The sequence below is a fragment of the Salvelinus alpinus genome, chromosome 2 (genome assembly GCF_045679555.1).
Source record: "Salvelinus alpinus chromosome 2, SLU_Salpinus.1, whole genome shotgun sequence".
Classification (NCBI taxonomy): Eukaryota; Metazoa; Chordata; class Actinopteri; order Salmoniformes; family Salmonidae; genus Salvelinus; species Salvelinus alpinus.
Window position 1 is genome coordinate 77,299,683 of NC_092087.1, and position 14,027 is coordinate 77,313,709.

General features: G+C 40.5%; 1 protein-coding gene across 2 annotated transcripts in view; it reads left to right on the forward strand.

Moving 5' to 3' along the window:
• The window catches only part of rbm20 (RNA binding motif protein 20), a 75,483-nt gene that overhangs the window by 40,491 nt on the left and 20,965 nt on the right, over window positions 1–14,027 (forward strand). The window contains exons 1-4 of one of the 2 annotated variants that reach the window (XM_071389313.1): window positions 2,422–2,695; window positions 9,957–10,194; window positions 10,446–11,357; window positions 13,276–13,337. In XM_071389313.1, coding sequence (XP_071245414.1) covers window positions 10,464–11,357; window positions 13,276–13,337 — 956 coding nt within the window. In that variant the 5' untranslated portion in view covers window positions 2,422–2,695; window positions 9,957–10,194; window positions 10,446–10,463. Of the gene's footprint in view, window positions 1–2,421; window positions 2,696–9,956; window positions 10,195–10,445; window positions 11,358–13,275; window positions 13,338–14,027 lie in introns of those variants that run through there. The other variant, XM_071389312.1, reaches the window with a different exon arrangement.

The window sequence follows — 14,027 nt, forward strand, 5'->3', positions numbered from 1 at the left end:
TAATTGCTAATCTGTCAATTTCATTTGTGTGAACAGGTTTGTAGGTCATATGCATTAATTCTGCTTGTCAATTTTGCTTGTCACTTTTTTATATTAATGATGATTATTGTGATATTAATGTTGTACTTTTTAGGCAAACGTTCGTCCTCTGCAGGCACATTTCTTGGTAACTCAATATAAACGTTTTTATTGCGCAATCAAATTGATGCTCCCTGAATGATATTTACCGTCAGCGAGGTGGGGAGTTGACCTGTAGGCCACAGGCGTCACCTTGTAGGCTGCTGTCCTTAGAGGAACTCGGTGGAAAGAACTGTGTTGCACGGTGCACTGAATTTAGGGCCTAACATTTTGGCCCAGTCATGTCCTGTTCCCCGGACTTTTAAAATAAGTTGGAGATAGGCTCACTAAAAGCAGTTTGTTCTCTCTCTCCACCGGATGGACCGCCCCGAGCTAAACTGCAACAGATGGAGGGGATGTAAATCTGTTGCATTGGCACCTCACAGGGAATTAGGATGCCTGGGAGTTTAGGTAAAATGCTTGTCTTTATGAGAGCTGGAAACCAATGCGCAAAAGTGGTGAGATGTCACCAAATTAACTATCCGCATGTTAATAAAGTAGACCTACAGTTTATTGATTCGAAGTATGGCCCAACCATAATTGTTATTAATGCACAATAAGGATATATTAACAGGATATTAGACATAGTCGCCTTCACCAATTTTCTGGCAAGTTAGGAATGTAGTCCGATGTGGGTAGTGTTTCAAATATCGATCGAATTTAATTTAGATCTTTATGTTGAGTTTTGAGAATTACAGTGTTGACAAACATGGGGTAGAATATTGCTATCTGGTGACTAAAAGGCAGAAAACAAATTGTAAATTTTTTCTTCAAATAGATGAAAAAGTTGGAGAAAAGTTAATTGATTTAAATATCCTATATTGTCCGCATTTGCTAACGTTGTATTATAAATCTGTGTCGTAGGCTTCTTATTAATTCTGTTTAGTCTTCTTCTTTGTTATAACAGCATAGGCTATGCATTGTACACAACAGACGATATCAAACATTATCCAAACATGCTATGAAACTTTACAACTTAATTAAAGTTTATGTAGGCCTATTAATTTACTTTCATTAATTTGTTTGTGGACATTTATCTAATTCTGATAAGCCTAGGAAAATTGATAAATCGAAATATCTTGATAAAACACATTTGAAGATGCAGTAATATTCCTTCGTTGTCAAATTAAAATACACAATCTACACGACGTTGTGAACATTCGTTTTTGGGTGCAAACTGATAGATGAAGTAGTCCTATGGAGTTGTTACAAAAGCATTACTACATTGTCAGTAAACATACCGTTTTAACACCTAATAATTCATAAAGCCGCTCGAAATATTTTCTTAATGAAAAGGGGTTCTTTGTAAAAAAAAATAATAACAATAATATTAGAAGAATAGAAAGAAACAATTTATTCAAGAAAATTATCAGCTTACCTGCAGCTGTTTTTAATATGTGTGCAAAGAAAACGTTATGGGGGAAGAAATCTCTCATTACGCTCATTGGCGCGTGTTGCTAGATCCATTTACGATAGGCTTTGCGTTGTTAAACCTGTTGCTAAAAGTTTCCTATTATAAATGTACCATAGGGTAAAATATTAATATAATTCTCAATATAGTTGTCTGTGTGTGTGTGTGTGGGTTGAACATATCACCTAATCATTATTTTCATATACGTTATAAAGGTAATGCACCTTTATAAATACCATCTTTATCCGACCGGATATTCCAGCTTCTGTCTAAAATATCTACGTTATGATTTAGAAGAAGACATTTTTGTTTTTGTTTTATGTATTTAGATGTCTTATCGTTAACATTATATTAACTTGCAACAGCCAAGTAATTTAAATATAATTTATTTTAAACCTATAAAATATACATATTGTCTAAATACTGTATTTTTTTGTCATAGTGGAATCCTAGTAGAGTTGACCCTCAAAATGGCCCCCATCTCTCCCAAAACATCGGGTGGTAAATAATAAACCAGGTGGGCTGGGGTACCAGCTCAGGGAAGGAACGAGGGTAGTGGTATAGTGGTAAACTTAGCATGAACAACATTGGACTTGCATATGGGCAGGGGCACTCACATACAGGGACTCACAGGGCAGTGTGTTAGACTATAGCGTCAGTACACTCTCATACAGGGACTCACAGGGTAGTGTGTTAGACTATAGCGTCAGTACACTCTCATACAGGGACTCACAGGGTAGTGTGTTAGACTATAGCGTCAGTACACTCTCATACAGGGACTCACAGGGCAGTGTGTTAGACTATAGCGTCAGTACACTCTCATACAGGGACTCACAGGGCAGTGTGTTAGACTATAGCGTCAGTACACTCGCAAGGGCAGGGGTGTAGTGGTGGAGTTAACTTTAACTACATAGGAAAGGGTTGGGATGGTGGAGTTGACTTTAACTACATAGGAAAGGGTTGGGGTGGTGGAGTTGACTTTAACTACATAGGAAAGGGTTGGGGTGGTGGAGTTGGTGTACAGTTAGTCACAGTGCTAGTAGAGAGACGGGCAGTAAGCAAGTCTCATGCCTCCTCAGCCACTAGACATAGGTCATAACGTAACTACAGTAGCTGCTAGTGGGCTGTAACATAGAGAGGACTCCTACAGTGCAACCGCTGCTCCAGGTTGGTGTGACTTTTCTGTTTATCCGGGGGGGGGTTCTAAGACTGGAGATGACTCTGTTGAGTATAGGAGTATAGGAGTATAGGGTCAAGGCTGTGTTGTACAGATTGATAGCTCTCTGTAGGCTCGCTGTGTTGTACAGATTGATAGCTCTCTGTGGGCTCCCTGTGTTGTGCAGATTGATAGCTCTCTGTAGTCTTGCTGTGTTGTACAGATTGATAGCTCTCTGTGTTGTGCAGGGGTGTGTAGTGGTGGGTTGTAGCCTACGGCCACCTATAGAGCCATTGGCGTCGGCTAATGGGGATTTTAGTTCTTCAAATCCAAAAATCAAATTGATATCTCTCTGTAGGCTTGCTGTGTTTGGGCAGTGGTTCTACATCTGCATTGTGCTTCTACGTCTGTATTGTGTGTTTCTACGTCTGCATTGTGTTTCTACGTCTGCATTGTGCTTCTACGTCTGCATTGTGCTTCTACGTCTGCATTGTGTTTCTACGTCTGCATTGTGTTTCTGCATTGTGTGTTTCTACGTCTGCATTGTGTTTCTACATCTGCATTGCTTGCTCTTTGGGGTTTTAGGCTGGGTTTCTGTATAAGCACTTTGTGTCAAGTGCTGATGTAAAAAGGGCTTTATAAATACATTTGGTTTGGTTGGGGAAAGCATGGGCCGTCTTGTTCCACACACTTTCACTGTTGAACTGTGCTCCCTGAATTACTTCACTCACTCGGCACCTTAGGGTCCAGTTAAGTAGTATATTTCCTCTCATAAAGCTAGCAGGGTTTGGCCTATTTGGTGTGTAGAACTTTATGATGAAGAGTTCTCTTTGATGTCTTCAGAAGTGTTCTAAGTTCTAAGTGTTGTGTGGAAGGAACTATGGATCTCTACTTGAATGGGACTGGTTGAGTAACCCTGCTTATGTCCAAACAATATGGACTTATATCCAAATATTTTTCCTATGTCTGATGACTTACTGGTAGACACTGGGGGTTTTGGGATTTGTTGGAAAGTGGGAGTGATTTTGAGTTTGTTTCAAATAGGTTTTGACTTTATTTAGCTACTTTTACTTTTGTCCACAAATAATGTGTTCAAATGATTTAGTTCAGATTTATTTATCAAATTATGTCATTGGTGTCCTTTTTAATTATTCAATGAATCAACATGAAGCTTTATCACTGGCATTTTTATTGAACTACTAATATAATAATTATTTTATTTGTTTGGACACGATTAATTCATATCATATATCCTTCTCCCTAAGTATGTTCAATTGACTATTTCAGTTCTTACATATTCATTCACGTTCAAGTGCGTGTTAATAGCAGGAACACTCGGCTAACAGACAAAATTTTCAGCGTGAGACTAAAATATAGTGTCAATAATATACTGAGCTAATTAATATATACTGTTTCTATTCATTTAAAGTATGTATGTGCTATATCGATATTATGTTCCTAGAAATGCAGTCCCCAACATGCAGGCTACATATAGTACGTCCGTGTAATGCGCCATACATGCACACACTCCATACATATAGCCATACACATATACTGTATTTACTAGCAATGTACCATATATGCATGTAGTGTAAGTTACAGAGTCCATTATGGAGACATGCTACACGGCTAAGCTACTCTGTCCTCATTTGTTATGGAGTCAACACTCATTGGGCTTTGAGACAGTCACATAACAGAAAAGGGTGATAATGGTTTGTACAGTCATCTATCAGGCTGCAGAGGAGAGGGGGACTGTGTGTTTGAATGTTGGTGAGAAGTCTGATCATGACAAATTGGTTATACACACAGAGGAGAGGGAACCAGCTGCTCCAAATAGTGTCTTGTGTTGCATGCGAGGAAAGAGGGAACAAGGGAGAGAGAGAAGGAAAGTCGGGAGCCTAGATAGAGGGACTTGCTTTTGCTGGATTGTGTTTGTGTTTGTTCATTTAGAATGATTCATTAAGAATTTGTTTGAATTTGTGAGTAGCATTTTTGTATACAGTATCTTTTACACAACAATATGCAATTTTGCTAGTAACACATTTGCTTGAAGCGTTGTTTGGACAAATAATTTATGTTTCATAATACATAAACTGTTCCTTGTGTAAATGTAAGTTATTGAATTAAGTTGAACCCAACAGTATGTGTGGGAAACAATAATAATCAACCAATTTGAATGCCTTTGCTCCTAGCATGCTTTTGCCCAAAACATATACTATTATAATGATACTTATAACATACACTGTGTAGAAAACATTAAGAACACGTTCCTAATATTGAGGTGCACCCCATTCATTTTGCGCTCAGAACAGCCTCAATTTGTCTGGGCATGGACTCTACAAGGTGTCAAAAGCGTTCCACAGGGAACATGGAAAAAGCAGGTGTTCCTAATGTTTTGAAACACACAGTGTATGCAGTAAGTATAAGTTAAATACATATAACTTAAGTATATGTTAACAAATGTGGACATATAATTAAATTAAATAGATAATAAAAATATATACTTTTATATAAACTTTATAAAATTATAATATTTGTGTCCTAGTAGCGGCACAAATACAAATATGTCTATCGTTCATTTATTTCAATTGCTGCCCATTTTCTATGAATAAAATTGTAAACGGTTAAATTAGCTAATAAATTATTATTATCTTAATTGTTTTCTGTTAGTAAAAGTTAGACGGCAATATGGTCTCTCTCAGCATGTTGAGAGAAACAACCCAATTCAAATGAATAACAAAATAGTAACTATATTTTTGTTTTTGAACGCATACACTTTAAGGCAATTTGACATCATTAACATTATTAGTATCCTGTTTCTTTAAATGACTGCTTAGATGAACTACATTTCCAACGTTTAACATATTATCACATATTACCATATACGCACAGATGTTGGATATTAATTTGATCACTCTTTTGTTGATGAGAATTGTCATGCACCTCAGGAAATGCAGATGAACTTCATGACTGACATGAATTCATTGAAAACCCGCACCAACACATGGTTGGTTACACTAACAGTATTGCAGATTTCATGTAGCCTAATTTTGTCCAGCTAACCAACGATCAAGCAACATTATGGACTAAATGTTCAAATTATTTTGCTGTAGGATTATTTTGCTTTGACAATACTTGTCACGACTTCCACCGAAGTCGGTCCCTCTCCTTGTTCGGGCGGTATTCGGCGGTCGACGTCACCGACCTTCTAGCCATCACTGATCCATTTTTCATTTTCCATTGGTTTTGTCTTGTCTTCCTTCACACCTGGTTCCAATCCCATCAATTACATGTTGTGTATTTAACCCTCTGTTTCCCCTCATGTCCTTGTCGGAGATTGTTTTATTGTATGTGATTGTGCTAGTATGTGTTGGTGTGCGACGGGTTTTGTACCCACTTTGTTATTTTTATATATTTTGGTTTTTGGTGTTTGGTCAGCATTATTAAACGACTCCGTTTATACCAAGTTCGTTCTCCTGCGCCTGACTTCCCTACCACCAACACGCACCCATTACAATACTGGTGAAATTAAAATCCAACACCTGTATGCAGCATAACAATGCCTGTGAGCTCTCCGCCCTTCCCTGCTTATAATAACTACTACTAATTAATGATGAAGCATGTGGCCATACCCACAGCACAACACCGTCCCGTCCACATTGTTACACCATTAAAAACAGGAGCATGAAATAGTTTCACACGAGAACATGACAAATACCACAGTTAAAACTAGTCTGATTTGATTGAATTATATGTATAGGATTAGATATTGCTAATATTGTTATGGATGATTAATAATTTGTATTTGTGATGCATTTCTGTATTATATTTATTCACGATGTTGTCTCTGATATAGTGATTTATGAGATCGTAATTATATTTTAGCTGGTGTACAAATAGACATACCGGTATGTACCTGTTGGAAATATTAGCTCACTCTACGTCGTTATTGTGTTTCTAAAACCGAACACCTCCAACTATACACTCAAGGTTGAGCTTGTTGAACCATGGCGACATAAGCTAAGGCAGCAATGACGTCACCCTGTGTGTGCGAGAGTCTTTTTCTGGCGTATAGGAGACTGGATCCAGCATTTATGACATGGTAAGAGATTCCCAGCAGACAGCAGACACACAATAGGACCTCAGACAAGCATTTGGGCCTAATAGCCTAGTCAGTTACAAGGTCAAGAGTAAAACAACAGGGGACTCAGCGTTTTTTAATAAGCAACAGTTTATTCCTCTGTAATAAAAAAACATGTTTAACTCAATTATAATGCAACTACTTAGGTACTATTTCATACAACGTTGTTGCTTTAGTTAATACACAGGTATAAGAGCAACTTACCATATGTAGAGTCATCTTCAGCTGAGGATCGCTCCAGAGAAATTCACAGTGTGACATTCATATTGTCATCAGTCAGTGTAATATACACTGTATACATCTCTGATTGGTGTAAAGGCCCCCAATCCCTTAGAGCACATCTAATGATCTATTATCAGATCACGCTCCAATACCCCTAACACCTGGTTTGAATTTATTAATGATTGTATGACAGGCAGACACACACACACACACATTCTTCAGGGGACATCTAATGATGGCTTATCAGATCACGCTCCAATATCCCACCACCTGATTTTAATTAATAAATTACTGTCCGGGACGACTTGACACCTGGGTTGCGTCTTAAATGGCATCCTATTCCCTATGTGTAGGCCGTTATTGTAAATAAGAATTTGTTCTTAACTGACTTGCCTAGTTAAATAAAGGTTAAATAAAATAAAATAAATGTAGAAAACTACTTCTGAAGAGGGCCCGTTGTAAAAAGTAGTAGTATATAGAAAATACAGTGCCATTTGAGACGCATCCATGGATCTATTCCTCTACTACTAAATCTGTTTCGTATTACAAGATGTGAACAGGTCTGAAGTGGCCTGGCTAGCAGCACTCAGCGAGCCAGACCTAGGTTCAAATAGTACTTTCTGTCTTTAAAATACTTTAGCTGTTTGATTGAGCTTTGCCCTGAATGCCAGGTGGGCGGGGTTTGAAGTTTTGGGACTATTCCATTGGTCCCATTATGCCAGCTCAATCAAGAGCAGCTAAAGTATTTGAAAGAACCAAATACTATTTGGACCCAGGTCTGCTCTACTCAGAGCCAGCTGCCTCAGTAAGAGCCGAGGCCATATTTGTCTATTAAGGGCTGTGTGTCAGAACAGATGAGAGACTAGTATTTTTAGCAGCGAGTCATCGGCTGCGGCTGCGTTTATATGATCCATCAGCGTGCTTGTACTGATAAGAGTGTGTACAACATGCAACACAGGGGGCTGACCGCCCTGTCAAGTGTCCAAGAGATCTAGTTCAACACTTACTTACGTAGCTTTTAAATAAAGTACATATTGGTATTGGTGCTCAAAGCATCTTGTGGAAAGAAAACAATATGCTGCAAAGTATTTTATGTTATTCAATCTTTTTGCTTCCTTGCTTACTTTATAAACCCGTATTTATAAATCACCTCTCATATTATCCTGTGCTCTAGCACAAGTCACCCTGCTTATCCACCTATACCGTGACAATCACAGTCTTTATCCGTTTACTGGGTGACATGACATAAACAGCTTCATCTGATCTGGGCAGCTAGGCCTATAGTCTGGTCTGTTCTGACTGAGACAGAGGGTATCATTGTGACATTACTGGCACTTCAATCTCAGCTAACAGAAGGACGACGAGGGGCCACCGGGGCAGTTGTTGTTTGTGTGGTTTTACAGCGTGCAGGCCGTAAAGCAGGACTTTTGAAGATGGCTACGTATACTACTACAGAGTTAGCGTGTGGTGGTGTTGCCAGGATGAAAAGACAGACAGGCAATTAAAAGGGCAGCTGCTGTGGGGTCCTAAAGTCTTAGCCTCAGTACAAGCTAGTATGTAATTTAACACGAAGCTCTGGTGCCATGGTGCAAACAAAGTATGATGATGTTATACAGTAACATGTGACCGTAAGACCAAAGTCATAGTGATATGATATACACAGTAATAATACTGTATGAGGATGTCAATATGAGGTCATCTTGTGACCGTTAAGTCATAGCGGGTAATTGTCCAAGTTTGAATTAGGTCACAGAGGGACATGTGTACTATCAGAAGTGTGTAATACAGTATGCTAATATCAAGATGTCTCTAAAAAATTTAAGTTGCAGGTGCACTATAACTGTGTATGATGTTAGACTATTTTGTAAAATAAAGAGTAGCCTAATACGATGGAAAAATATTATTTGAATAATCTATTGAATAATGATGGCATATGATCGTTCAAATGTGATCGGTTGTTAAAATGGTGAAATCTCAATAGCAAAATCCACTCCGTGGTCTATAATATAAATGATGTCTAATTTAGCGACAGCACTGACGCGATGACTTTATGATGTGGAAACGTACGTCTTCGTAAGACCATATCACAACTCTACAAGCCAGTAGCACCACAAACCAAGAGGTGCTAATCCTCACAAAGATTCAGTTGCTTCTCCATGTTCCGAACAAAACCACAACAATCTAAATATATATATCAATCTCTTGTCCATATTTCACAATTTGAACCCAGCAGACACTAACCCTATGAAGAAGCTGTGTTGTTAAGTTTCACAAACAAAATGTCCCTTATGCAGGGCTATGTATGTGAGAAAACAACATGTATGTGAGAAAACAACATGGCTGCCGTGTCCATCAATGTCTAAAACAACTTTCTCTTGGGACCTTGCCCACCCCTAATCCAATTGGTCTCTCGCCTTCTAGTTCTAGAGTGTTGGATCGGGGGAGATGGTTGGTCGGGTCGGGCTGTGTCAAGTCATGGGGTTCTTTAGATGATTTGATTGATAGTGCAAGATACTAAATTTAGCCAGCATGTGAGCACATTCATCAGAACACGAAAGGACAGGGCCCAGTCAAATGCGTTTGCATCCGGGAAGGGTCTGGGGTTGTGTGGTGGGTATGTGGGTATGTGGATAAGTGTTAATGTCTACAGCTGGTTGCAAAACGTTGTTGTCTCGTTTAACCATGTGTGGTGCGAAACAAGCTGTTACTGCTACCGGTTCCTCTATAATGCAATGGTCTATGATCCTGATACGAATTGTAGTTCTTCCACAGAAGCTGAATGTTAAGGCTACATCATGTATTTATTTATTCATTTTAAACAGTGGGACCCAAACCTCTGATTAAAAGCTGTGTTTTATAGCTACGGTTGTTTACATTTTCTCATCCATCTTTTCCCTGTTTGTTTTTAGCACCAGCGTGTCCGACGGCAATGATAACAAGCCCCAGCCAGTGGGTGGTGGCCCGGGCCAGCTGAGTGGTGGGGGTGGGACCCACCAGAACCACCAGAACACACAGCTCCTCTTGACACCCGCCAGCATCCAGCTAGCCCAGCTCCAGGCCCAGCTCACCTTCCACCGCCTTAAACTGGCCCAGAGTGCTGTGGGGGGCAACGCAAACTCTGCAAACGTAGCCAGCATCCTCAATCAGGTCTGTTACAGAATTGATTGGTTTGCCTGTATTTTTTTTTGTACTTTGGAATGCAAGCTTTTATTTTGACATACTTACAGTGTCATACAGTTTCCACAATCAGGTCTTTAACAGGGTTGGTTGGTTTTCTTATATTTACATATCTGGGAATTTTATTCTGAAATGCAAACTTTTATTTTCACACACTTTTCAAATAACTCTCGGCTGTTTTCGAGACTAATGTTTTTTCATCTATCTTCTCCCTCAATCAGGTCCTCGCCAATGTGGCCATGTCCCAGCCCCTCTTCAACCAGCTCCGCGCCTCGGCCATGGTCAGTAATCCCCAAGCAGTTGGTGGTGGTTTCCACTCCAGTGCCCTAGCCTTCCAACTGCCTCCACCACCGCCGCCACCGCCGCCACCACCGCCACCCCCCAACTCTGCCCTGGGGACTTTGGTAGGGGCCGGATTCAACCAGAATCATGGTAATGTGAGGCTGAACCATTACGGAGGTGGGGGTGTTTCTGGGAACCAACAGCAGCAGCAACAGGCCAACCAGCATGGTGGATCAGACTACGGCAAGAAAGCTTCAGATACGGATAGGCGTCTCCAGTATGGCTTCATAGGGGGGACGTCGGTGGCGTTGAGTGAAGCCGGAGAGGGACAAGGACAGTACGTGCCGATCATGACTCAGGCAAAGAGTACAAACCAAGGCTTTCAGATTGACTTCTATGGTCAGAGTCAACAACAACAGGCTGGGTTCGGTGTTGGGAATCAATACAATCAGAACAAGAACGCTTTAAATGAGCAGCAGTGGAAAAGCCCAGCTAACATGAGCCACGCGGGAAAAGGGTTGGACATGGTTTCCAATACTGCCACAGTATGGATGGGGACTGGGCAGCCATACTGTGCCAGAGAGGAACTGTACAATCCAGAGGAGCCAACCTCTGACCCCAAGTTAAATTCCGGCGGTGGGGGAGTTACTTCCTCGTTCGGAGCAGGCATGGGTGGCACCAAGGGGTTTGTGGGATACCACAAGCAGCCCCTGCAGGGGGGAGAGGAGACCCTGTCTACAGGTGGTTCCGTACAACTCCAACCTCACCAGCTGAATGACTTCCACGCCGTGACGCCATCCCACCTGCCCCACCAGTGCACCATCTGTGAGAAGAAGGTCTATAACCTCAAGGTGGGTGGAGCTCACTGGACGGGGATTATATCATTTCCTGTGGGCAGTATGTCACTTCCTGTGGAGAAACATGTCACTTCCTGTAAAGTCTAGACTAGAGAAATACTTAATTACATTGAACAAGCTTGGTGACACTCCTATTAGAATGTATTGCTCTTTGAAACTGAGATGCAGGCATAGACGATGTGGGATAACATATGGTTTTATTCTAGTGAACATATATCATCAATACGTTTCATTTAATGTAGTGCGTGAACCATAGAGATCCTATTAAATTACTAGAGAGGCTATGTCATAAACCCTCAAAGTTACAGAATGGAGTGAAAATGGCAGCCATATTGGTCAGGTAGAAATCCAAACCAGTCTCATTGGAATGAATGGCAGCAGAGGCATAATCCTGATTTTAATTATGCAGGAAAATAACAGTAAGGCGTGTGATATATCGGAAATTGTGTAATAGAATTATTGTCAACCTAAAATATTGTCATATAATTATAAATACAGTTTATACAGGTTTTATACCAATTTTCTGTATAAATAGCCTCTAAAATGATCAGGAATCAAGGTAAGACCCAGGCGCAGACTGTCGAGGTAACAATGTTTATTTTCGCAACAGTGGCAGGCAAAGACAGGTCAAGGCAGGCAGGGGTCGAAGATCCAGGGTAAGGCCAAGGTACAGGATGGCAGGCGGACTCAGGGTCAGGGACAGGCAGAGTTCAGTAATCCAGAGGTGGAGCAACGGTACAGGACGGCAGGCAGACACAGGGTCCGGGACAGCAGAGAGGTCATGTGGGCGGGTACAGGGTCAGGACAAGCAGAGATCAAAAACCAGGAGTACGAGGAAAGAGAGGCTGGGAAACGAGAGGAGCTGACAGGAAAACGCTGGTTAGCTTGAATGAACAAGACGAACTGGCAACAAACAGACAGAGAACACAGGTATAAATACACAGGGGATAATTGGGAAGTGGGGCGACACCTGGAGGGGGGTGGAGACAAGCACGAGGACAGTTGAAGCAGATCATGGCGTGAAAAAAATATATGTAAACAGACCATTCATGTCTCAATTGTAGTTTTCTTGGAATGCTATGAGTGCTATTATATGATACAATCAGTACTTGTTGCATTTACAACTTGTCTCAGTCCTATCATCAACTGATTTCAGCCAGTGTATGGCTGTGGGTTGACTGCATTGTCTGAATGGAATGTTGACATATTGGCAGTTCATTTGAATATTGGAAATATTCCTCTAAAAATGGCTGGTTAGCTAATAAACACAGTGCAGATGCAGTCTTCAAATTCATTATTTTACACAATATCTGATCACAACTTCCTGACCAAAATGGCTGACCTTTATCCCATCATAAGAAGGTTCATGTAGATTCTAGTATACGAATTCCTAATTCTATGGTGTAAATATTGAACTCAATCCCTTTAGCATCTTGCTCTTTCTAATGTTAAGCTCTGTAATAGATCCTTTGCCCAACAACTACTAGTTCATTAGTGTGTGTGAACTGAACTGTAAATGGCCTCCTTGAATGGAGGTGTGAGGAACAGTTTAGTTTTACTGTGGTGTACAGGCTGTAACATCATTACACCACAGAGCCAACTACAGTTGGTCCCAGATCTGTTTGTGTGGTCTAGCCAACTCCTTTGGGACTCATATATCCCATTGACATGACAAGTTGGCTATACAGCACAAACAGATCTGAGACCAGGCTAACTGTAGCTGCTCCAGAAGCAGTTGCTCTCCGCTCCAAGTCGTTGCCCCTTTAATTATAATCCAGCCACCCATGATCAGGGCCCGACACACAGGGGGGGAATGTCGCTGTGCTCAAGGGGGTGCACTGAGGTAGGGGTTAGCGTTCCGTGAGTCAGGGTCTATCTATCTGACTGGGTTTGGTTGGATGTGTGTTTTCAGGACTGGGACCAGCACGTGAAAGGTAAACTACACCTGCAGAACCGCTTGCTGTACTCTGAAGGGTGAGTTATAGGGATGAGTTATAGGGAGGTCAAATCGATTAGACAGCACGTTGATATGCTTCTGTGTGATCTAGAAACGGCTTTCTGCTTCCTGTCTAGGAATAGGGAGTGACTGACAACAAATGACTAATGTGTAACGTGCTCCACTCATACCGTGGGTTGTGAAGTACAGTATTGAGGGTGCCTTTCAGTTAGATACAGTATAGGCTAAAACTATTTCTTAAATGTGTTCTGATTTGATCTTGTTTTGACATTATGTGGAACGTGTGCTCCACTGTGGGTTTGAGAAGTATTTTCAGTCAGATATAAGGGAAAAACTCTTTACAATAGGGTGCCGTTCATATAGAGTTTTTAAAAGGTTTATAACTACATTAATGGTTATTTAATCATTTGTAAATGCATTATAAATCATTAATAACATAATTAGAAACGCTTTAGAAAGTGTACCTTATTGCAAAGTTTTATCAAAAACGTTTCCTAAATGTAGTACATGTTTGTGTTGTGTAGCATGGGCTTCACTGAAAGTTTGTTCTCAGGGTACTTTTCAGTCAGATATAGGCTACAAAATTGTAATAACTTTCATGATTAAGCCATTATACCTGTTTATACATGCTTTATAAAATGCTTTATAAGTTACTTAATGTATTAGTTTCTGTCCTTGTTTTGTAAGTTTAATCGTCATACTCTTGT